Raw genomic sequence first — 23864 nt, 5'->3', positions numbered from 1 at the left:
GGCCAGCCTCGGCCACCTCAGATGGAAGGAAGCCTTGCACGTGGAAGGGAGAGGAGATCGATCACTCGAGCCTCCGCTTGCCGAGTCTGTGCGAGCCGAGACGCGGGGATCGGCTGGGAATGCCTGGGCGCGCGGAGCCCGGTGGGAGGCGCGGGGCGGCTGGGCTGGGGTCGCGGGTTGGGGACTGTGCGGCCGGGCTGGTGGGCTTGCGGGCGCGGCGGGGTCGGGAGGGAGGAGAGCGGGTGGCTCCAGGCAGTCGGGCCCGGAGGGAGGGAGAGAGGGCGGTGGGGGTTGTGAGAGGAGGGCGGCGGGGCGGGCGGCCCGGGCTCGGTGGTGAAGCCCCAAGTGCGCATCCCAGGTGCGCGGCTGTGGTCAACCTGAGCCTCGGGGGATCCGTGGCCGAAGCTGTAGTGCGGACTCCCGGCGTGTTTACAGATGCCTGCGACCTGGGGCGTTTCTCTGCAGGCCTGTGAGGCAGGAGTGACCCTAGGGGTCGCGCAGAAAGGCATTATTTCTCCCGCAAACCTTACTGATGCAGTGGTGAGGATCTGGAATAGTCAAAATTTCCCTTTTTAAAAACAAGGTAATTTGAGATCTCAAAGAGGTCTTAGAGATCATCCCTACGAAATCCACCGCCATCATTTTATGGCTAAGGGTCATACTGAGATTGCGTGTAGAGCTGGGAGTGGAGCCTGGGTCTTGTATCCCAAGCCCAGGGTGTTTCCTTATCGCAGGAGATACTGCCATTGCATGTTTTAGAGCTAGCTTTTCCCCCCTCTGTTGTTGAATTCCTAAAAATGTTTTTAATCCACATATGTTATATTTTGTAGGAAGAAGAAATTGTTTAAACGAATAACATGAAGTCTAATAGAATCCCGCTGTTTATTATTTCAAGTCAGGGAAGTAAAAGTAAACCATTGCTCTCTTCCCCTGGGGATACCCTGTGTTTTATTACTTGAAACACCTAGTTTTTCTAAGGCTCATGATGTCAGAAGTGAAATCTCCTGTGAAAAAAAAACCTCGTAGAAGTTTATCAATCAGCAAAACTAAAAAAAATGAATCTAACTCTATTATTTCGTTTTTTAACAATGCACCACCTGCTAAACTTGCCTGCCCCATTTGTAGTAAAATGGTACCGAGATATGGCTTAAACCGGCACCTTGATGAAATGTGTGCTAACAATGATGACATGGCTCCAGTTGACCCCGGGCATGCAGGCTTAAAGAATTCAAATGTGCCCACAGTGGATATAACCAATATTGTCTTAGGAGATGTAATACCTAAGAAGTTGTCACCATCAAAGACAAATTTAACCCCTGGCCAAAGTGATTCAGCAAAAATGGGCATAAAACAGCAGACCAGCCCCTACTTTAAAAGTAATGGTGGCTTGGTGTGCAAAAATCAAGATGAGCTGAGACATCATAACGTGAAAGTAATTCCTTTGGGAAGCCTGTCATCAAAATTGTCCAGAAGATACAGAAAGGCTAAAAGATTAATAGATAAGAATGAAGAATTTGCCAGTCAGAGTCCACAGAGTTCCTTATCCACCATGGGTAGGAGCCTGGTTGATAACTGTTCAGACACTGAGGACAAAGATCAAATTTTGCAGAACAGTTCTCAAAAGGAAAACTTGTTTACCTGTGATTCTCTTAAGGAACAGAGTGCTCCTGAACATACTGTAGAAGGCACTAAAATAATGGAATTGGAAAGCCAAAGGGCTACTCAGGAATGTGGAAGATCAACTCTGACCCCTGCCTTCTCAGATAATGCTCCCGTGTTATTTTCACCAGATTTAACTCTTGGGAATAAATTACAGTCTACTTCAGAGGACAGTCTTGCAAAGCAGGAGAGTATCAAAGGAGTAGACGATAAAGGTCTTGAAAACTGTGAGGTAGGTAGTTGTGAAGAGGTAAAAATGGCTGTTGCTTCAGAAGCTAAAACACAGTTGTCCGATTGGGAGGCAGACTCTCACAGTTCTACATGTGGTGCTACTGAATGGAGTAACATCCAAGACCTTCCTCTGGAAGGTGGCAGTGGCTTAAAGAATGAAATCACTCGCAGAATTCCTTTGGAGCAGGGGTCAAGCTGTGACATTCCTGGTGAAACAGTTCCAGCACCACCAAGTCATCCCTACTACCTTCGGAGTTTCCTCGTGGTGCTGAAAGCCGTGTTTGAGAATGAAGATGATAAGATGCTCTTTGATGAAGATGAGAAGGGAACTGTGACTAAGTTTTATCAATTGTCAGGTATCTTAAGCCTGTTTGCTTTCAAGTTTTTGTTTCCCATTTGCTGTCCTGATTTGGGCCATGGTGTGATGGGCAGTAAACTAATGGCCACAAGGAGTCAGTGTGGTTTTGGGAGTCCTCTGGGAGTCCTCGTGAGAATCAGAGCCTACTACAGGGTTCATCTAGAGAAGGATATGCATGTAAAAGAGACAAGATTTTGTGCCTGGTGATGTCTGCTCCTGCATATCATCCTTACCAGCCGGGCTTTGGTTATAATGAAAGCACCTGTTTTTTCTTTGTATATTTGATGGTTGTAAAACAACCTTTTCCAGATTTAAAAAAAAGTGCAATGTGACTTAGAAAAGTGTGCTTTGCATTTTGACCAAGTAATCAAGCTTACTATTAGGCTGTTTTGTTTTCACAGACCATTTTCTCCAAAATGAAAGTAAAATAATGAGAAACAAACCAAAATGTATTGAGGCATGTTTTTTCCTCCAACAATATTTTAGGTTCCTAGACTCTGCCTTTTAAAGTTAGGGTGTGGAGGAAATGGAAACTTTCAGGCTAAATTGGTACATTTAAAAATATTCGTCCATGCCTCAATTCCTTGGCAGCCAGAGGTGGCTGTAAGCGCATAGTGCAGGTTTGGAACAAAAGCCATCCTTGTCGCGCTGCTAATCCAAAGGGCCATGATGGCTCTATGAAACTGAGTCCCTTCTGAGGTAGGAAAAGCTTACTTCGGAGCCACACTGTCCTCCAGTCATATGTAGCCAGATCTGACTCCTCAGTAGAGTAAAAAAAAAAATCCTGCACATTACTACTAGTGTTTAAGAGAAAGGTTTTTGTTATAAATTCACAGAGTGGAATACTATGGTGTTCCTTGTGTTTCTTTTGAACATGGGAGGATACTTCTCTGGGCACAGTTGTATAAAGTATCCACTCAGCTTCCGTCTCTCCTCGTGCTATCCTCACCAGAACATGGACTTGGTGACACCACATTGACTCTTCTATCCAGAGTAGTCACGGGTCTTTGGTTGGGTGCCGGTTGCATTCATGCGAACATTTGTGTAGTTGGCTCTGTGCTTTCGTACAATTGAAAACGAGGAAGTTGGTTCTTACAACTTTTAAAATTGTCAGTAATCATTACCAACGTTGGAATTTTTTCCTCCTTTTTACACCAGTCACCGAATACCTCATCTTGTTTAATCTTTCCACCAACTTTGGGAAGATGGTATTATTGCCTCCCCCCGCCCCCCGTCCTTCTTTTAACAGAAGAGGAAATGGAGTCTCAGTAAGGTTCAGTGACTTTTACACAATTCAGAAGTGGCACAGCTGGTCCGGGGCTTTCCATCCTGGATGTTCTTCCTGTCCTTTGATGACAGGCATGGGGGGCAAGGAGACATCCCCACAGGGACTTGCTATTTGAAATAAATTACATCTTCCAAAGTAAGAAAAAGATTTTCTTAGAAGATCAGTTGAGTAAGCATATGTGTATTTCTAATAGAGTATATTTTACTCACCTCAGTTTTAAAAAGTAAATGATATTTGTATGTTGTTTTTGAGAAGAAAGATAATATTTTTCACTATTTTTATTGCAGCTAGTGGTCAGAAGTTATATGTAAGACTTTTTCAACGTAAATTCAGCTGGATTAAGATGAATAAATTGGAATATGAAGAGATTGCTTCTGACTTAACACCCGTGATTGGAGAATTGAAGCAAGCAGGCTTTCTGCAGACAGGTATGATTCATCGAAGGAACTGTGAAATGAAAATAACAACATGAAGAATTAAATTTCTGCAGGGTCATGGTGGTATTAGTATGGTGACATCTCCTGGTTGATGCCTGGGAAATAATAATTGTGTCTGCTTTTTAATTGAGTTTTTAATCTTCTTAGGGCAACAAATTATTCGTGTGATGTTAAAGCCATTCTTAGCCTGGGTTAAGAGTACTAGGATAATGGGAGATTGTTTGCTATTGGTTTTTAGACTGTCACAGGTTTTGGACCATAAAGTCACCTAGGGATAGATATGTGAATGTGTGCCGCAGAAGAAACTCTTCCCTCCTCAGCTCTCTCCTTCCGGCAAGAATTCAAATCATCTTATTCTGATTCCTCATCTTTATGATAGAATAAAGATGGTTTGTGTGAAGCTAATACTGTTTCTGAAAACTTCATCTACCCCCACATGCACACACATACAGGTCTTGGAGTTTACAAGTTGATTGCCTCAAGAATCGTTTAATTGACTTAAGCCTATGGGAATGGTAGATAACCTTGGTTGTCTTGTCAGTAGCATTCATTAAGTCTTGAGTACAAGATTGTACCAGAAACTTAGGTATAAGGAGAATGATAGATGTGAGTCTTGAGTTCAAGTTGCTGACAGTTTAGACCGAAATAAGCAAATGAAGCCAAAGCCAGATGGTTTGTGTGTGGCAGAGTGTGTAGTGGAGAGCAGTAAGTGAATGAAGTCAGGGTGAGTGGGGGGGGGGCCTGGAGAGGGTGGAGACAGGAAAGCTGAAGGAGGGGCCTGGAGGCTCAGGGAATGTGATTGACTGTGAGTGATTAGGCAGTGGCACATGGGGCCCTCTGGAGCACGCCTTCCCACACATCAGTGCCATCAGGGTCACCTGGGAGCTTATGTTCCCACGTGACTTGGAAGATCTGGTGCAAATTCCATAAGTCTGCCAGCTGACTGCTGCAGGTGAGCCTTGACTTCCCTGTAAATAACCTTTAAGCAACAAACCAGAATCCCTGTGGTTGCCGTTGCACTCAGTCAAGTCCAAGTCCTGCCCTTGAGCCTCACAGCCCTGTGGGACCTGGCTCTGGCTGTTTCTCTTGCCCACTGTGCTGCGGCCACACAGCTCACCCCTCATTTCCTGTGGCTGCTCTGTGTCACCTTGGCAGAGGTTTGCCTAACCACCCCATGTAAGATAGATACAGTCACCCCCCCTGCATGTTCACTTGGCCTTACCCAGGTTTGGTTTCTTTGTAGCAGTTGTCACCACCTGACATATATACTTATTTATTATGCCAGGAGGTAAGCTCCGTGTAGGCAAGGCCTTGGTGTGTTCATTGTGGTGTGCCCAGGTCCGTAGAACATTTCCTCGCATGCATATACACCCAGTAAGTATTTGCTGAATGGAGGACGAAGGTAATGCCTTACGCTGTGCATGCCTTCAGGCAGAGACCAGCCAGGTCTGATTCAGCTAATCCCATGGGTCGAGAACGGTGTGTGGATCCCATACTAGCATGATGTATACATGTATATTGAATGAGTGGACCCGTGAAGGAGTTCCCAGCCAGAGGCCTGTGGGGAGAGAGGAAAGCTGATGATCAATTGACTCTCTGACCTCTTTTGGAAGTTTTGTGATTAGAAAGCGTGAGTATACCAGTAAACTTTTAAGGAGGATGCCCAAACCATAATGGCTATCCATATGTGTCTTTATTCGATTTTCCTTTACTTTTTAGTGAGAGGTTCTATTATTTTATAACTTTTATGAGATGTCTATTTTCCATATTTTTTAATAATTGGTGTGGCAAGCTAATTAAGATTTCTACAGTAGAATTTCATTTCATTTGCATCTGACTAAGCTTCCTTCTGCTTAAAGTAAATAAAGCTGGAAAATAATAAAATTCTTTAAAACTATTTTTAACTTTTCTTTTAACCATTTCAGAATCTGAGTTGCAAGAACTCTCTGAAGTGCTTGAACTACTTTCTGCTCCTGAACTAAAAACCCTGGCAAAGACCTTCCACTTGGTGAATCCCAGTGGACAGAAACAGCAGCTGGTGGATGCCTTTCTTAAACTGGCCAAACAGCCTTCAGTCTGCACTTGGGGCAAGAAGCAGTCTGGAATCCGTGCAGTCATTTTAAAAAGGTTTTGTTGGCTATTACAGTGAAAACATTTAAAATGTTGATAGTACATATTAATTTATTATAATAGATGGTACATGTTTTCTAATTGTAATTGCTTATTTCATTTGCAATTAGATAGAGAAGGCAGAAGAGTCTTAATTACAATAGCCTGGATTCTTTCTTGATTTATTATTCATAATTCATAATTCATACTAATTTCTAGGACCAATAAAAATCAGGAGGCAAGAGAATAAAGGCAATAGGGCTTTAGTAAATTCTAGTATTTTAATATTCAAGAAAAGTGCAGTTTTAACTACTATCCTTATAGGATTTAAGGGTAAACTATTCAGTCAAATTTTTATTTTAGTAACTTTTTATTGCAGTGTAATCTGTCAATCTTAATATGCAACTTTTCTTTCTTTCTTTCTTTTTTTTTTTTTTTGTGAGGAAGATCTGCCCTGAGCTAACATCTGCCAATCCTCCTCTTTTTTTTTGCTGAGGAAGACTGGCCCTGGGCTAACATCCATGCCCATCTTCCTCTACTTTATATGGGACGCCGCCACAGCATGGCTTGCCAAGCCATGCGTTGGTGCGTGCCTGGGATCCAAACTGGCGAACCCTGGGCCGCCGCAGCGGAGCGCGTGCACTTAACTGCTTGCGCCACCGGGCCGGCCCCAATATGCAACTTTTCTTGGGTTTAAACATAAAAATTAACCAAGAGCAGTGGGTAGTTTCTTTTGTCCTTGTGAAGCCTTTGAACTGTTTCAGTTTGGGGAAGATTGCAAAAACTTAGAATTTATTTCTTCTGCCCACGTTATCTATAAAATACAACCCTGTTAGCTTTAGTCTGGGAATCCACTGTTCTGGAGTTGTTGAGGGTGATATGTGATGATGCTTTTGAAAACACTTTAAAACCATGTTGTTGTTTATTTTGTATATTATATATGTGTGTGTGTGCATGCATAAACACACACATACACACAGTTGCGTGCACACACAGGTAACTTTCAGCTGTCATGTGCCAAGAGCCCCTCCTCATCAGGAAGATACTACAAATACTAATCTTTAATAAACATAGGTATAAATAAGACATACATTGTTAAGAAAAATGCTACTACCGACACTTCAAAAAAGTTTATACTGTAGATTTTTAAAGTGTTTTAATAAGTTATATATTTATAGTTAATTGACTTTAGGAGTATAAAATCCTCACCCCTGTGGTATGTCAAATGTCTTCTGAGTCCTTTCTTTATCTAATTGTATTTGTTAGGTATTTTATGTTAACCTTATATGTAGCATTATATAAGTAAGTGAACATTAAAATTAGCAGCCACCTCTCAGTATAAGCACTTAGTGTATGAACAGAAATAAAAGAAATAAGATTAACATTTTTTTTCACAGACTTCGGACTTGTAGGAAAATGAGATTCTCAAGACCACTTTAGTTGAACTAAAACCCCTGTCCTTTAAGACTGTACTTTATTCCCTCATTTTGTTGTGGAGCCCAGCAGTGGAATCTCAGAGTCTCTGACAGCCCCATACGAGGGCAGTACCTGGTTATCTTACTCTGCTGTTTTCATGAGGAAACAGAAAAAGGCTCATTATCTAAACTTTCTTAGTCCTAGTACATAGTCATTGTTCATTTTGCCGTGTTTAATGCTTCCTTCTGCAACTCGGAGGCCTGGTCCACTGGGGCATCCCTGGGGCTCTGCATGGAGATGGGGGAAGTGGGCACTTTTTATCAATCTTGGTAGATGAATGGTTCTCAACTAAATAGTGGTGTGATAGGAATCCCACCCCTGTCCCCTTATGTCTTTGATAGTGGCACTAATCTTTCCTCATTCCTGGTGGCCCCCAGGGATGCAGCACTGCTTTTGTTTAATAGCTTCTGGGATGGCTAGGAAAGTGAAACCACTGGGCCCGTGGTTCTCAACTGGGGGCGATTTTGCCCTCCAGGGGACATCTGGCAACGTCTGGAGGCATTTTTGATTGTCATGACTAAGGGCGGGAGTGGTTGCTACTGGCATTTAGTGAGTAGAGGCCAGGGATGCTGCTGAGCATCCTGTAATGCACAGGGCAGCCCCCCCAACCAGTCCCCAGCAAAGAATCATCCAGCCCAAATGTCGATAGTATTGAGGTTGAGAAACGCTGCTCTAGATGATTTCCAAGTTGTGAGCCGTAGGGCCCGTGTGGCCCTGAATTTAATTCAGACCTCCAAGCCCACCTTGAAGTCATCCAGAATCAAACGAAATTCACTCTGAGGTTCCATGGAATGGAGATACACTGGACTGCTTTGCACATCAGAGAACAGCACCAAACCTTGGTGTAAATTCGTACCACTTCCTGGTACAAAACCATGCTGCCTTACCAAGAGCCTTTGATAATGACATTTTACATAAATACCTATTATTGAATCTAAATTGTCACTCCAGTCAAGAAGTGAGCATTACTGATGTCAAGTAGGGTAATACTTTTTTTGAGTTTTCTTGGTATTTTACATGTTCATGACCACGTCAACCCTATCCTGCTCTTTTATTCAGCCAAACTATGAGTGAAACTGTTTGGAGATAATTTCATTTAATCCTTACTGTTTCCCTAGGTGGGGCTCTGAGCCCCAGAGAGGTTAAGAAATGCTCCAGTGTAACACAGCTGGAAGTGGTAGATTTGTGTCAGGCTTAGAATAATCAATGCCACTTATCTTTATTTTATCTGAAAATAATTTATAAAATATTATATCCAAATGCTTAAAAACCAGAAAGTTATTTCTATATTGTATATTTTTCAGAGCGAAAGACTTAGCGGGACGGTCGCTGAGAGTCTGTAAAGGCCCCCGGGCTGTGTTCTCCCGAATCTTGCTACTGTTTTCATTGACCGACTCGCTGGAAGATGAGGAAGCCGCCTGTGGCGGTCAGGGCCAGCTTTCTGCCGTGCTTTTGGTCAATCTTGGCCGAATGGAGTTTCCTCGGTACACCGTCAGTCGGAAAACCCAAGTCTTCCAAGATAGAGATGATCTTATCAGGTAAGATGATGTTAGCTCACTATGACAGCTGTGTATTTTTAAATTTAGGTAAAAGGTTTTGTTATTACTTTTTTGCCAGCCACAGTAAAAACATAAGTCCATAGCCAAAACAGTTTTTGACGTTTTTTGTTATCTTTCTGCCTCACTTGTATACATTTCTAAGACTACAGGAGAATGTAGAAATGTGCTTACATTAAGGTTGCCAAAACCAATGAGTTTTGAGTTAGAGCTACAAAAATTTTCCCTGACTCATGTTCCCAAATAGCTTTGGCAGGGAGCACTTTTTAAATACAGACATTTGAACAAGACTGCCTTGTAAATATGTTGTTGGCATGAACAAGGGTGAAGATGAATGTTTTCCTTTTAATAAGGCTTCAGATATAGCTAATGCTAACTTGTGTACTGTAAACAAGAATCAGGAACATGATGGATTAGAAATTTTCACTAATCTGTTTTGGTACATGGATTTAGTGAATGTTTGGTTTGACTGACAAAAGTAGGTTTTGATAAAGAGTGGTATAGGTTTTACAGGAAAAAAAATACTTGGATTTCCTAAAAAAACTCGTCTTTTATAAGAAAAATTAATTTGGATTTCCTAAAATGTCACATTTGATTCTTGATTTAAGGTTTATGACTCAAATTTAACTGAAATTGATTCTGATATTTGATTTTAGCAAAGTTGTGTAAGTGTTGCCTAGTATATGCTTTAAAAAGTAAGTTATTGAAATTATTGAATCAAAGCAGTGTCAGTATAAACTGATTTTAGCCCATTTTGCTTTAGTTACCAGGAAGCTCAATATCTCATCTGTCTTCAATTGGAATCACTTTTTTAGTCAAATCTTCTAATAGGAATATTTCCCCTTACCCTGTTTTCAGTTGTCTCATGTCTTTTTACCTTTTCATTTTTAGTGACTTCATGCTTTTCTCTTTTGTGAGAATGTGTACTCTGAAGCCAAGTTCCAGTCTCTGTACTAATGAACTGTGAAACCGCTCTGTGCCTCAGTTTCCTCATCTGTGTGTTCCTACAAATATGTGTTGATACATGTAAAGTGCTTAGAACCTGGACTATGGGGATTGCTTAGTACATTTTAGTTAGTATTGTCATTATTACTGGTTTATCTAAGGGAGATTACTTTTCAGTTCTATGATTGACAAAATCATGGTTGACAAGTTCAAAAGTAGGGGGCTAGGGAGAAAAAAATAAGCCATACCATATTCTTTTTAGAAAGTAGGTATGCTGTAAATAATAAAAATAATTAAAACTCATTTTGTTATGCAAAGGGCCTTAACATGTAAATGAAATTGGACTTAACTGGCGTCAGGAAGGGTAATTATGCAATTCCTGGTAATATGGTACCTGGCCCGAGAACACTTTTTGCCCAGGTCAGTGCTTGGAAACAATGTATCCTTCCTTTTCTTTTCCCACATTTATTCAGTACACTTGAGATGAGTAGGTGGATTCCCTGTCGTGTGCCTAGTTGGGGAGGTTGCAGTGTGAACAAGACAGGTGTCTGTCTGTTTTCATGGGGTTACATTTTACTGGAGGAGATCGAAAATAAAACAGAATAATTACAGTGTGTGAAAAGTGCTATGCAAATTGAGGGGCAGGCTGGAGAAGTTCTGCTTTGTATATAGAGTGTCAGGCAGAGAGAGGTGACATTTGATTTGAGACTTGAGAATGCGGAGGAGCCAGTCACGTGAAGGTCTGGGTGCCTGCATCTAGGCAGTGTGGGGAGTGCGTGCACAGTCCCTGAGAAGGGAGAGAGCTTGCTGAGTTGGAGAGACTCAGAACGGCTCTGTGGCCGAAGCCCCAGGGGAAGTTAGACAGGGCCAGGGGTCACTCAGCCTCGGAAGCCCTGGCGAGCAGAGAATTGTGCTCTCTGAGTGATGGGAAGCTGTTGAAGAGGTTTGGGTAGGTGGGTGATCTGTTTCACATTTTACAAAAGCATCCTGTGGTTTGGGGTGGAGGGCAGCAAGAGGAGCCACAGGAAGGCTAGTTTAACCTTCGTGGTCCAGGCGAAGGTCTTGACTGGGCTAGGGGCAGCAGCGGTGGAGAGAAGTGAATATGTATGAGGTATTTGGGGAGTAGAAAAAACAAGACTTGATTATGGTTATATACAGGGAAGAAGGAAAGGAATGGATTAGGATGGCTCTAGTGTTCTGACTTGGGTGGTGGTACCATGAAATGGTGGGAGGGATGGCGATGCTGGCTGGGCAATCAGTGTTTGGGATGCCCACTAGCCGTTCAGAGGAAGCTGTCATGCATGGTGCTGGACATGCTGTCAGGAGCTCAGGGAAGAGCTCCCTCTTGGAGGGAGAATTTTGAGTCACGGGCTGATGGATGGTATTTGAAGCTGTGAAACTGGATGAGATCCCTGAGGGAGGAGAGAAGGAAGGAGCATTGGCAGCCAGCATTTAAAGGCCAGAGAGAGGGGAGGAGCAGCCAGGGAAGCAGTAGGAAAATCAGGAGCATGTGTGACTTGGGAGCCTAGAGAAGAAAGTGTCTCAAGGATGAGTAGTCACTTGTCTGCAGTCAGCTAGGAGGTTGAGTAAATGTGGGGCTGGAAAAATGACCCTTAGATTTAGCAACCTGGGCAAGAGCCGCTTCAGAGGAACCTGTGGGGGTGGGTGACGGTGACAACAGAAGCTGTATCTGGAGGAGGGGAGACAGTAAAAACAACTCTCGGGAGGTTTGGCTCTAAAAGGCATCAGAGAAACAGCTGCTGCTGCAGTAGAATGCGAGGGCAAGGCAGTTCTGTGTGTTTTAAAGGTGGGAGATACTAGGGTGTGTGCGTGTGCACTGATAAACCAATAGAAAAGGAGAGGCTGGCAATAAAGGAGGAGGGGACAACCAGAGGGGGGACCCTTGGGAAGACAGGAGGGCCACGGACCTGGAGCACAGAGAGGACAGAGGTGTGGGCAGGGCTGAGGCTGCACTGGGGGGAAGCTGAGAGGGCCCCTCTCGTAGCCTTGGTCCCCTTGTCCCCTCGTCTCCTCAGGAGAGGTCTGATGAGGAAGCTTCCATCAGGGGTGCAGCTGGGAAGGCACAGGTAGGAAGTAGCAGAGTGCACAGGCAGACTTCCAGGGGAGCAGGGCTGAACGGAGGTGCGGGAGTAAGTGCTCATTTGAAATCTGGTCTCGAATTAAAGTGAAACACTGCACTTGGCCTGTTATTTTCTTCAGCACAATTGAGGGAACTAGGTACAGGCTGTAAGGTCAGCATGGACACCATGACTAGGGGGTCCAGATGAACAGTGCGTGTTCACCTGTGAGTGGTGGGCTGTTGACTCCGGGTGGGGTACGTAGGCCTGCAGGACAGGAGGTGCTTATGGCTGGGGAAGGGGGGATCATGGTGGGGGCAAGTGTGTCAGGTAGGGGTCTTGGTGAAGTTGGGGAATTGTTACCTTCAGTAAATGAGCTGAAAGGATTGGTGGTCAGTGAATGAAATGCTTGAAATCAAGATTTTGAGGGTGATGCAGTTCATCGGAGACAGAAGGTTCTGAGTGGCCATGGGCATATGGGTAGCTGAAGAGAGGTGGAGAAAGGGGTTATTGGTGAGGAGGTCTCGAAACTGAGTGTGCTCTTCATCCTCACAGATGTTGAAGTCATGGGCCATGATGGTGGGGGCCATCGTGGTGAGAGACAGGAGGTGGAGCAAGGCAGAAGATGACAGAAGGCTGGCAGATGCCTGCAAGGAGGAACATGAGCTTCCAAGGAATGGGGGGCTTTCCAGGAGGGAAGAATGATTTGGAAGTAGCCATGGGAAGAGAAGACTTCTCCATTGGTCCCAGCCCTGAGTGGGAGGGCTGTGAGAAGAGCCATCCCCCACTTGAGAGGGCTGTGGGGGAAGCCATGTCCTCAGCCAGGTTTTAGAGAAGGCGGGAGACAGAGGGTGGAGGGAAGAGGTCGAGGCTGTGGAAGAAGACGCTGTTCCTGGTCTGGCAGTTCCAGGCAGTGCTGGGGAAAGGTTTGGTGAGATAAGGGCTGGTAACCATGGCTGGTGGTGATAGAGGTAGGTGGGGAGATGAGGCATGGTGGGGTTGGTCTCGATGGCCTCTCGAAGGTGGAGCTTGGTTCAAGCAGCGAAGCGGGGTGCGTGAGGGCCGCTCCCGACACTCCTGACTGTGGGATGGGCTGGGGTGGGGAGGCGGGGCCAGCCTCCAGGCACTTGCTCCCTGCTGTATCCTCTTTTCTTATTGACCTTAGAATTGTCCAGTAGCGTATTATAAGAGAATTAGATCGAGAGTTTGTGAGCAAATTTTTCTGTTTAGAGGCAATTTCTTTCCCTCTTATTTGCTAGTATTTGCACATACTGATATTGCATGCTTTTCTTTCCAATGTGAGTCCAAAATACAATGACTATGTACTCAAAGTGTTACAGAATCAGTTGGGCAAACATCTCTGTTTTTTGGTATCTAAAGATGCAGTGAGAAGTTGTCTTTCTTCAGCTAAGTGGTTTTATGGCATTGCAGCATTGCTGTCTCCCAGAGTGTCCCTGAAGTTATTTTTGAAAATCCAAAGTAATTCTGTTAGCTTGGGCAGCATCCCTCTGTCTACCTCTGACTAAATGATTAAGTTACAAAATCTACACCTTAATATAATTCTGACGTCAGTAACTTGTTTACCTGGCTGCTGCCAGATTGTTGAATGAATGAATGGATGAGTACCAAAAATTGGAAATGATAAGCTGATCAATATTACATTTGTACAACAGAACCTGTTATGTGATAATACAGTGTGAATGTTTTTATCTTTCTAGTTGGGTAGTCTGTATTAGTTCTTCTAGGCCACTCCAGTGGAATAATACGTTAAATTATTACTAGAATAAAATTTAAATAACCCTCATATTTTATTTTATTTTATTATTATTATTTTTTTTTGTGAGGAAGATCAGCCCTGAGCTAACATCCATGCTAATCCTCCTCTTTTTGCTGAGGAAGACTGGCTCTGAGCTAACATCTATTGCCAATCCTCCTCCTTTGTTTTCCCCCCAAAGCCCCAGTAGATAGTTGTATGTCATAGTTGCACATCCTTCTAGTTGCTGTACGTGGGACGCGGCCTCAGCATGGCCGGAGAAGCGGTGCATCGGTGTGCGCCCGGGATCCGAACCCCGGGCCGCCAGTAGCAGAGCACGTGCGCTTAACCGCTAAGCCACGGAGCCGGCCCTAAATAACTCTCATATTTTAAAAAACGCACTTTGACCCTTTGGAATTAGGTCTAGTGGGTAGGATGTGGTAATTTTTTTATATACACGCTCATTCACATTTGAAGCTTGGATGGCGTGGTTTTCTTTGCCAGATATGCAGCAGCTGCGCACATGCTGAGTGACATTTCTACCGCAATGGCCAATGGGAACTGGAAAGAAGCTAAAGAGCTCTCTCAGTGTGCAAAAAGGGATTGGAACAAGCTGAAAAACCACCCTTCCCTGAGGTGAGGTGTTTTTCTTTAGGTACCTGTCAAAATGTGCTTATTGGCCAAGTTGTTCCAACCACATAAGGTAATTTTCTTCATGAAGACCATACACCTTTTGTTCCATGGAGTTGAATTTCCGACTTGCTTTGCATGGAGTCAAGGTGCTGTGTGAAACAGGAGAAATGTTGGAAAGTTTGAAATGAATTTTCCGTAACTCAGACCCCTGTGCAACAGACATTCAGGTGAACACACGTGCAGCTTTGAGCTTGCAGTCTTTGGGTGTGCTGGTTTCTCTGAGGATTGCTCAGCTGCATTTAAATGTGGCGGAAACCCAGCAGCAGGACAGAAGTTGTGGGAGGCGTGCTAGATGTGTTCTTCAATGGAAATTCAACTAGGTGTTATTCTGAAAAAGAAAACTAAATTGAAGACTTACTTCAGAAGTTCAAGTACACAGCACATGATCTTTCATTGTTTTTGTTTGATAAATGTTAAACTTACTTCGTATTTGTAAGGAAATTTTTTCCTTTGTTGTTACATAGTGATGAGAAAAATTAGTGTTATTAAATGTCTCTTTTAAAAAAACATCTAGGACATAAAGTTCATGCAGAAATAATATTGACTTAGAAACCATAGCCAAGAAAATGGCCTTTACTGTTAAGAAAAAAATAACTGAATACTTTGCCCATATTTTGTTTGGGAGGATTTTGTAATTCTGACAGAAAATTGAGCCATTTACTTAAAGGCCTTTCTAGAAATGAGATAACCAATGTAGACTTGTTACCCTTGTGGTGTGCATGTACATTGGAGGATTTTCTTAAGATAATTTAGGAAAATTTGTTAAGATTTCTCAGACCAAACAGCAAAACAAATGGTTAAAACAAGTTAATAGATGATTTTCTTCATTAAAAGCAAGAAAAGAAGTCTTTACCAGGAAGTTAGATTGCTACAGAACGGAGGTTGGTAGACTTCTGTAGAAGGCCAGCCAGTCAGTCCTTTAGGCTTTGCGGGTCACATGGTCTCTGTTGCAGCTACTTAGCTCCGCCATTGTGGTGCAAAAGCAGCCGCAGGCGGAACGTGAATGAGTCAGCGGTGCTGTGTTCCAATACAACTTCATTTATGGACATTGAAATAAGGGTTTCATGTAATTTTCACATGCCACAGACAATGCTCCTCTTGGTTTATTTTAACCATTTAAAAATGTGAAAACCATGCTTAGTTTGCAGGACATACAAAATCAGGTGGTGGGCCCGTGGTTTGGCCTGAGGGCTGTGGTTGGCTGGCTTCCAGCTTAGAATGTTACCAGTTGTTCTCATTTTACTCTACTGTCTAAGTGACCTAGGAAATGCTGGCTGGCTGTAAGGATGGGGGTTTGTGGTGTAGAAAAGTGTACACATCTGACGGTATTTAGAATATAGCTTTTTAAAAGATAGGAATTCAGTCTGCTTTGTCACTTCTTATAATGGTCTTCCAACAAATAAACCAGATGACTAAACTGCTGGTGTACATCTTCATTTTAGATACCATGAGAATCTACCGCTCTTTCTGCGGTGTTTTACCGTCGGGTGGGTTTATACGAGGATTTTGTCTCGGACTGTTGAAATATTGCAGAGACTGCACATGTATGAGGTGAGAGCACAAGCCCCCGGCCCCCGCTCTTACTGATGTGTCTGTGATGAGCTGTGGAGGAGAGCTGCCTGGCTCCCGACATTTTCCACGTGTTTGGTCAGCACACAGTAATGAAATGAAAGCATGCTTCATGTGGGCAGCCTCCTGTCTGCTGGGCTGTAGGGAGACGGCCGAAGACCACCAACTGTTACTTCTGCTCATGAGTCTGCGAGTGTGCACCAGGATGCCCTGGGGGTCATGGACGGAGCCCTGCAGGGAGCCCCAGACAGATCCTGCAGCTAGACCTGAGCCTCTTTCAGAACTCCGTGTGGGATCTGGGAGGTCTCCAGAAGTCTCTGTGGTGGAAACTGCACATCTGCTTGTGTTTCCCTGACAGCTGTCCTGGACTGCTAGAAGTAATTTACAACCACAAATCAGAAATTTGGTAGTATCCTTCCTTAATCTAAACATTGTGAGATTGCTACAGTTAACTTCTGTTATGTTTGATGTTTCTGTATTGAAAAATGATGTTTTACAAAGAGGAAATGCTGAAGCTGGGCTTCTTGACCTGGGTCCATGAATCCCAAGAGGATCCATGGGATGAACTTCCGGAGTCGGTGAACTCCACAATTGTGTGTATATGGGGGTTTGTGCATTTTTCTGACGACAATCAGATATTTCACAAAATTCATGAACTGCAAACGATTGACATAAAAAATCACCAGTTTGTGTGTAAATCTAGACCAGAAAGTCTCCCTATTGAGGTGGGATGCTTGGATGAAGACACCCCTTGTAACTGTCCTGCCCTCACCAAATTCATCACACTGTGGGCCCTGTGACCTGCTGGGTTCTCAGAAGTATATGGGTCTGCAGCCCCTGACCAGTGCTTGGCTGCCTAGAACTTGAGCCTGTGCGGCTGTGTGCTGGTTGACTTGGTGTGCAGAGAATATCATGCAGTGTTCACAGACCTCCATACGCTCGCTGGTTGGCAGGGGACCTGCGGGATGCCTTGGAGCTCAGGCCCCGCCTAGAGGGACGTTTCAGTCCCTGTCTGTCAGTCCAGGGTCCTTGGCCTTACTTGAGAAAGGAATGATATGCTTTATAAATATACTTTGCCAGACTTATTGGCTACTAAATATCATGACAGTTTTTTGGTGTGTGTGAGTCTAATGAGCTTCCTTTGTTGTTGTTGCAACAGGAAGCAGTCAAGGAACTTGAAGACCTTTTGTCCCAGAAGGTGTACTGTCCTGACAGCAGAGGCCGGTGGTGGGACAGACTGGCTCTCAACTTGCACCAGCACTTGAAACGCCTCGAACCGGTACTCAGTGACTAGATATACCTGAGCCTTTTTTTTTGACTTTTGCGTAAATTTAAAAAATATGGCAAACTGTTAATACCTTAAAAATCTGAATGTAATTTGAACATTTATTTTTTTAGCGTTCTTCTTTTGTCTGCGTTCTTCCAACCCCAAAAGAAGTAACAGGGACATTAACCCAAGCATTGCAATGAAGACAGGAGACTTTTCGCTTCTCTTCACTGATTTGGGAGATGGGTTGGCAGGGGGATCTGCTTGGGGTTTAGGAATTAAGATCTTGGGAGAGTTAGACACCTCCACCCTCAGCAGGTGCTTTCAAGGAAGGTGCATTTTGTTTTGGAAATGGTGATTTTATTAACTTTTTGCATGGGGCCTCCAGGTAGGAAGATTGATGGAAGATGTTCCTTTCCATTGGGAAATGTGTTGTGTGACTGACACTGAGCAGGCCCGCTTCTCTTCTGAGCTCTGGTATTCTCTGTGGCGGGTTCTTGGGAGTCAAAAGATCCTGTCAGCCGCCTTGGCAGAGCAGGGTGGTGCCACCGAAGGCTGCTGCTGCTGCGCCTAGCAACAACAGTGGCTCTTTGTGTGGCTGCCCGAGGTTCCACCTGTCTCCATGCCAGCTTTGCATTTGTGTTGAATGGAGGGGACTGTGCCTCTGGGAGCTTTTGTTTTTTCCAGTGGCACATTAAGTGAATCAGGGTGATGTAGGGGCGGAAAAATTGACCACAGGTGTGGAAATATGACATGCTGTTTTTCCTGCCCGAAGCTGAAAAAGTGCCTTGTTACCTAAAGTGCTTCAAGCCAGTGAAAGCTGTTTTCTCTCTTGGAGGCGGGTGTGGTGCTCCCTTAACCGCTCGGTGTTTGCTCAGGCTGAAATAGTGAGAGAAGGCGTCTCTTAGCCCATAACCAAACGTGGAGAATGGTGGTTTACGTTGCCTCTTTCTTTCAATGAAATAAAGATTCAAAAGAGTTTACAGGTTTCCGCCTTGTTCACAGTGCTGCTAATAGGAGCACTCACTTCTGTTCACAGAGATAAACAAGCCACTGAGCTTGTTTTTGAGATTGGTGGAAAATCATAGTCCCTGTTAGCCTTTTCCCAAAGATCTTGTGGGCCACACTCATCATCTTTAGTATTTTGTTACCATTCCTTACGTTCTTTACATCAGTCTCCAGTGAAGGAATCCACGAGCAGAGTGCTGCTTTCTGCAAAGTGCCCGGTAGCTGGTCAGGCCAGGCAGAGGTGGAAAGGCCCGGCCATCCCCTCCCCAAGGCCAGGCCCCCACCGGCACCAGCCCCTGCTGGGTTAATAGCACGCTTCAGTGTCTCATTCTCTCTTCTTGATTCCTTTCGACTACTCCACTCCTGATGGCCTGATCCTTCATTAATTTTAAGCGTATTTTTTTAAACTTTTTATTCTTTTATTTTAGTGAAATGTGTATAACATAAATAAAACTTGCCATTTTAACAATCTTTAGGTGTACAGTTCAGTGGCATTAATTATACTCACTATGTTGTGCCAGCATCACCACCATCTATTTCCAAAATTTTTTGTCACTCCAAACAGAGGCTCTGCACCCATGAAGCAATAACTTCTCATTCCCTCCTCCCCCTGCTGCTAGTAACCTCTAATCTACTTTCTGTTTTTATGAATTTGCCTGTCCTAGATATTTCATGTAAGTAGAATCATATGTAATATTTGTCCTTTTGTGCCTGGCATATTTCACTTAGCATAATGTCCTCAAGGTTCATCCATGTTGTAGCAGGTATCAGAATTTCCTTCCTTTTCAAGGCTGAATAATATTCCATTGTATGGATGGACCATAGTTTTATTTATCGGTTCATCTGTTGATGGACACTTGGGTTGTTTCCACCTTTTGGCTATTGTGAATAATGGTGCTGTGAACATGGGTGTACAAATATCTGTTTGAAACTGCTTTCATTTCTTTTAAAGATTTTATTTATTTATTTTTTCCCCCAAAGCCCCAGCAGATAGTTGTATGTCATAGCTGCACATCCCTCTAGTTGCTGTATGTGGGACGCGGCCTCAGCATGGCCGGAGAAGCAGTGCGTCGGTGCACGCCCGGGATCCGAACCCGGGCCACCAGCAGCGGAGCGTGTGCACTTAACTGCTAAGCCACTGGGCCGGCCCAGCTTTCATTTCTTTTAGATGTATACCCAGAAGTGGAATTGCTGGGTCATATGATGATTCTGTGTTTAGCTTTTGGAGGAACTGCCAAACTGTTTTTCAGTGTTTGAATTATTTTTACATCCCTGCCAGCTTAGCATGAGGGTTCCAGTTTCTCCCACATCCTTGCCAACACTTACTATTTTCCATTTTTCTGAGTATAGTCACCCAGTAGGTGTGAAGTGTTATCCTACTGTGGCTTTTGGTATTTTTGTTTGTTTATTTGTCTGAATAGCCTTAGGAAATGCATTTAACTCCTCCAAACCTAAGGTTCTTCTCCCTATAAACGAGGAATTTGGACCAGCTCTGTGGTTCCTGACTATATGTGAGACTCGCCTGGGAGCTCTGAAACAGTCAGACACCTGTGCCCCTGGCCTGGAGGTGCTCACTCTGTGGGTTGGGGTGGGGACATGTCTTCTTTCAGAGCTCCCTGGGTGATGCCCTGAGGGCCACTGAGCCAGGACTTTCTCTCCAGTCTCCCCCAGCCCACCATCCAGGGGCGCCCCTGGCTTTCTTGGTCTCTGAGGGTGTGGCAGCTGATACCTGCCGCGTCTGCACGCATCACCGGGAGGCAGTGTCAGGAGCACGGCAGCTAGTGCTCCCGATGTCTGTCGTCAGGGATTACGAGTCATCTGTGTGTTCTGAGTATCAGAATGACTTCTGAGGAGACATCCTTGATCTCTGGAAGTACTGCTTTGCCTATTTGCTAATTGGCACAATTGAATAATTAATTCACAGTGGGATTTCCCGTTGCACTAAATTAATGGATGCTGCCATGGGGTCTTTCGGGACGTTGATGTGGGACCATCTTTGCTAGGCTATCAAGTGCATCGCAGAAGGGCTGGCTGACCCAGAAGTAAGAACGGGACATCGTCTTTCACTGTATCAGAGAGCCCTGCGCCTGAGGGAGTCTCCGAGCTGCCGGAAGTACAGGCGCCTCCTCCATCAGCTCCCGGAAATAACTGTGGAAGATGTCACACATGTGAGTGAATATCCTTTGGGCACTTTGTTTAAATCTATTTACTGGGTTTTTTTCCTGATTAGAAGCAGCCCAAGAACAGTTTTTAATGTGCATGTTCTCTTAGACTTAGAAAAATGTACCGCTCATTTTGGACACTGACTTGGCCGTTGCTCCCTGTTTTCACACCAGTGCCTCCCACGTCGGAAGGCTGGGCTGGCTGGGGTGTGGGTTGCTCACACCCTGGGTTCAAGGACTTTGTCTAAGACTCCTGAGTCAGAAGCTCACAGCCTTTGCCAGTTTCACCTGCTTGGTCAGGGGGCCTGGAGAGCAGCTCCGGGGGCCACATGCTCCCCGGGGGCTGGGGCATTGACCTGTCTGCGTCCTTGCAGGTGCCAGAGTGTGGGTCACATGGCCACGTGCTCCTCTAGGAACAGGTGGCTTTGGGGGGCCTAGGAAAATGCGTCCTCAGGACACCAAAGTCAGGTTTGCAGGGACTGTAGCTGAAGTGGGGCTAATCGACGTTCTCCTGCTGCCGTCCCAGGTGACCATCACGGGCCGGCTGTGCCCGCAGCGGGGGATGGGCAAGTCTGTGTTTGTGATGGAGGCCCAGGGGGCCGCCGCCCCCGCCACAGTCCTGTGCTCCGTGGAGGAGCTGGCGCTGGCCTATTACAGACGCGGCGGCTTCGATCAGGGTAATGTGCAGCATTTCTCCCAGCCCATCAGTCACCATGTGATGGGCAGCATTGCTACATGGTTTGTCAGCAGTGGGTGGCTGTTGTCTCTCCATCCTCTGCCCCCAGTGGAAGACACTGCTGACCTGGAGCGTGTGGACGAGGATTTCACTAACTTCTGGTTGTTAAAGGCCCTCTTCGGTTCAGCCAGTATCCCCCACCTGACGCCTGTGAGGAACAGTACTCTGGTGGGACGTTAGAAGTGAGGGAGGCTGGTGTTGCTCTCAGAGTTTATGAGGCAGAGGAGGATAAGAAGGGGCAGAGGACCCACAGAGATGCTGCCTGATAACCAAACCTGTGAGAGGAGACAAGCTGGGGAGCTGGGCCCAGGCCGCTTCTGAAAGGAGTGAGCAGGCCTCGTAGGTAACGACTTTAAGGGGATTGAAGGACCATATCCTGGGACAACAGCACCAGTGGAACCAGAGAAGTTGCTAGAAAGAGCAGTGATTTGAATTCCTTGTGAAATGAGCTCTCTTGATCGCATGTGAGGGAGGAGAATGAAAGTCAGTAAAAATCTGAGCTTTTCCTCTCTCCGTTCCAAGAAATATGTGGCGGTCGCCCTGTTCCTCCTGCTGCACCCGTCTTTTTGGTGCATCTCCTGGGAACTGAGAGACCTCAAAGTAGAATGGTGGCACTTGTGATGGAAATGAAATCAGTGAGAGAGAAACACCACTTACTCCCACTGAACTGAGCTTCTCTGCTGCCTTTCACTTTCTTTGGTTCTTTCTTATCAGTGGGAGAGGAGAGAAGCGTGTGTGTGTGGGCATGTGTGTGTGTGGTCTGGAGCCTCTGGTGCTCGAGTGTGACTTTGTGCTCTGTGCGCCGCTGCTGAGGTGCTTTTCGTTTCTCTAGGTCCACAGTGCTGTGGGACCAGGGTCAGGGTTGCCTCCAGTGCTTTTTTTTCTGGGTTAGTTGGCATCCTCTTCATTTTGGATTTTGTAGGTTTCATTCAGAGGCTGTTTTCTGAAATGTGTAGATCCCAAGTTAGAATTAATTTTGCCAGGTTCCAAGAATGGGAGCTGAGAGCTGGAAGCCCAGAGCTCCTAGCGGCTGTTGCAGGGTGGAAAGGAGGGCTGTTGAAGGCACCTGGCGTCTCTGCTGCTTGGGCTGTAAATGCACAATAATGAGAGACCACTGTGGCACCCAAATGAGCTTAGAATCTAAGAAATTTAATAGGCAAGGCCTAGGGATGCTGCACCCCAGCTCTGATGGGCCTGGACCCTAAATCCTGTCCCTCCTTTCCTCTCAGAACCCATTGTCCCCCTGTGTCCTCTCTGAGAGAGCTGGGAGCTGACATCCAGTCCCCCTGCTTTCCGCCCGACCCATGTGCTGTCCTCAGGGGGTTGGTGCTTCAGAGTGTGACACACAGTCTCCTGAGGTCTGGGTTCTGCTCCTCGGAGGGAGACCTGTCGCTGGGAGTGAGCTGGTGGCATCTGTGTGCATGACTTGCATGTGTGACTGAGGAGGTCTCAGAGAGGAATGCACAGGGAAGATTGCAAAGTCCATATTTGGGCCTTGGGACTAGGCCGTTTGAGAAAAACCTGACACACACAGGAGTGAGCCTCCAGCACACTCCCCAGCATGGTTGTTGCGAGGCCTTCTGTGCCCAGGCAGTGGCCGGTTTTGGTTGGAGGTGTTAGCACCCTCGCAGAGGTACTTCTTCTTATCCACGGAGACAGTTGAGAGAGGGTGCCCCTCTGGGAGGGTCCGTTAGCCTGTGGCTGTGCCCCCCAATCTACACTAACCGTGTTGTGGGGCGACCCTGCATGTGCAGGGTGTGTGTTGGTGCTTGTTAGTGAAAGTGCTCTGGGCGTCTCTTGTCACTGTGTAAGCCTTGTGACCGTAATAGCAGCAAAGAGTTTTTTTTTTTTTTTTTAATAATTTACTTATTTCTTAGGTCTGTTGGAAACTGTTTATGTTTGTGTATTTATCCACATCAGTATCTCTTCCCCTCTTTTATTCTTTCTTTGATTTTGGTCTCGGAGAATGACTGAGACCAAGTTGGCAGTCTTTGTCCTTAGTGGAGTGTAGTACTGAATAGCAACAGTCAGATTAACACTGTGAGAGGGGAGTTGCAGCAGAGGAAGCTCCCCGCTCAGAGATGAGGAGGAGGGTGGGGCAGTTATCCTGGAGATCCGCAGGGGCCTGGCTCTAGTCTTGTTTTCTTTTTTAAAACTTTTTTATGGAAGACACTGAACATACCTTTGTATAGAAGTGGGGAGGTATGATGATCTCCACGTACCTACCCAGCTTCCTTCAGTCTTCCCTCCATCCTACCTCTCCCCGGTTTTGGAGACAGACACCAGAGGTTGGCTCATGTGGTCACTCCCGGGGTGGGGGCATCAAGTCCGTCCTCATGTCCCCGAGGACTCCGCCTGTGCCCATGCTGAAGGGTTACTAGGATGAAAAACACTCTGTATCTTCAAATACGTGAAAATCAGGACAGTATTTCTCTTCAGTATTGTGTAAGTGTTCGGAAGATTGATGAGGACCCTAAGACAACAGCTACAAGACAGGATTTTATAAAATATGGGTAATTTCTGATGAGTGTGACAGATA

General features: G+C 45.3%; 1 protein-coding gene across 3 annotated transcripts in view; it reads left to right on the top strand.

Moving 5' to 3' along the window:
• The first annotated feature begins 322 nt into the window (after positions 1-322).
• Positions 323-23864, top strand: part of FAN1 (FANCD2 and FANCI associated nuclease 1) — a 37148-nt gene continuing 13606 nt past the window's right edge. The window contains exons 1-10 of one of the 3 annotated variants that reach the window (XM_058542271.1): positions 325-540; positions 831-2246; positions 3824-3964; positions 5899-6100; positions 8863-9096; positions 14395-14526; positions 16026-16134; positions 17312-17431; positions 20431-20595; positions 21116-21266. In XM_058542271.1, the coding sequence (XP_058398254.1) occupies positions 983-2246; positions 3824-3964; positions 5899-6100; positions 8863-9096; positions 14395-14526; positions 16026-16134; positions 17312-17431; positions 20431-20595; positions 21116-21266 (2518 nt within the window). In that variant the 5' untranslated portion in view covers positions 325-540; positions 831-982. Of the gene's footprint in view, positions 2247-3823; positions 3965-5898; positions 6101-8862; positions 9097-12692; positions 13223-14394; positions 14527-16025; positions 16135-17311; positions 17432-20430; positions 20596-21115; positions 21267-23864 lie in introns of those variants that run through there. The other 2 variants (XM_058542272.1, XM_058542273.1) reach the window with 2 other exon arrangements.

Source organism: Diceros bicornis, chromosome 5, assembly GCF_020826845.1.
Source record: "Diceros bicornis minor isolate mBicDic1 chromosome 5, mDicBic1.mat.cur, whole genome shotgun sequence".
In the NCBI taxonomy this organism is placed as follows: Eukaryota; Metazoa; Chordata; class Mammalia; order Perissodactyla; family Rhinocerotidae; genus Diceros; species Diceros bicornis.
Note: the sequence above shows the minus strand (reverse complement) of the source record. Positions and strands in the feature narration are given on the sequence as shown.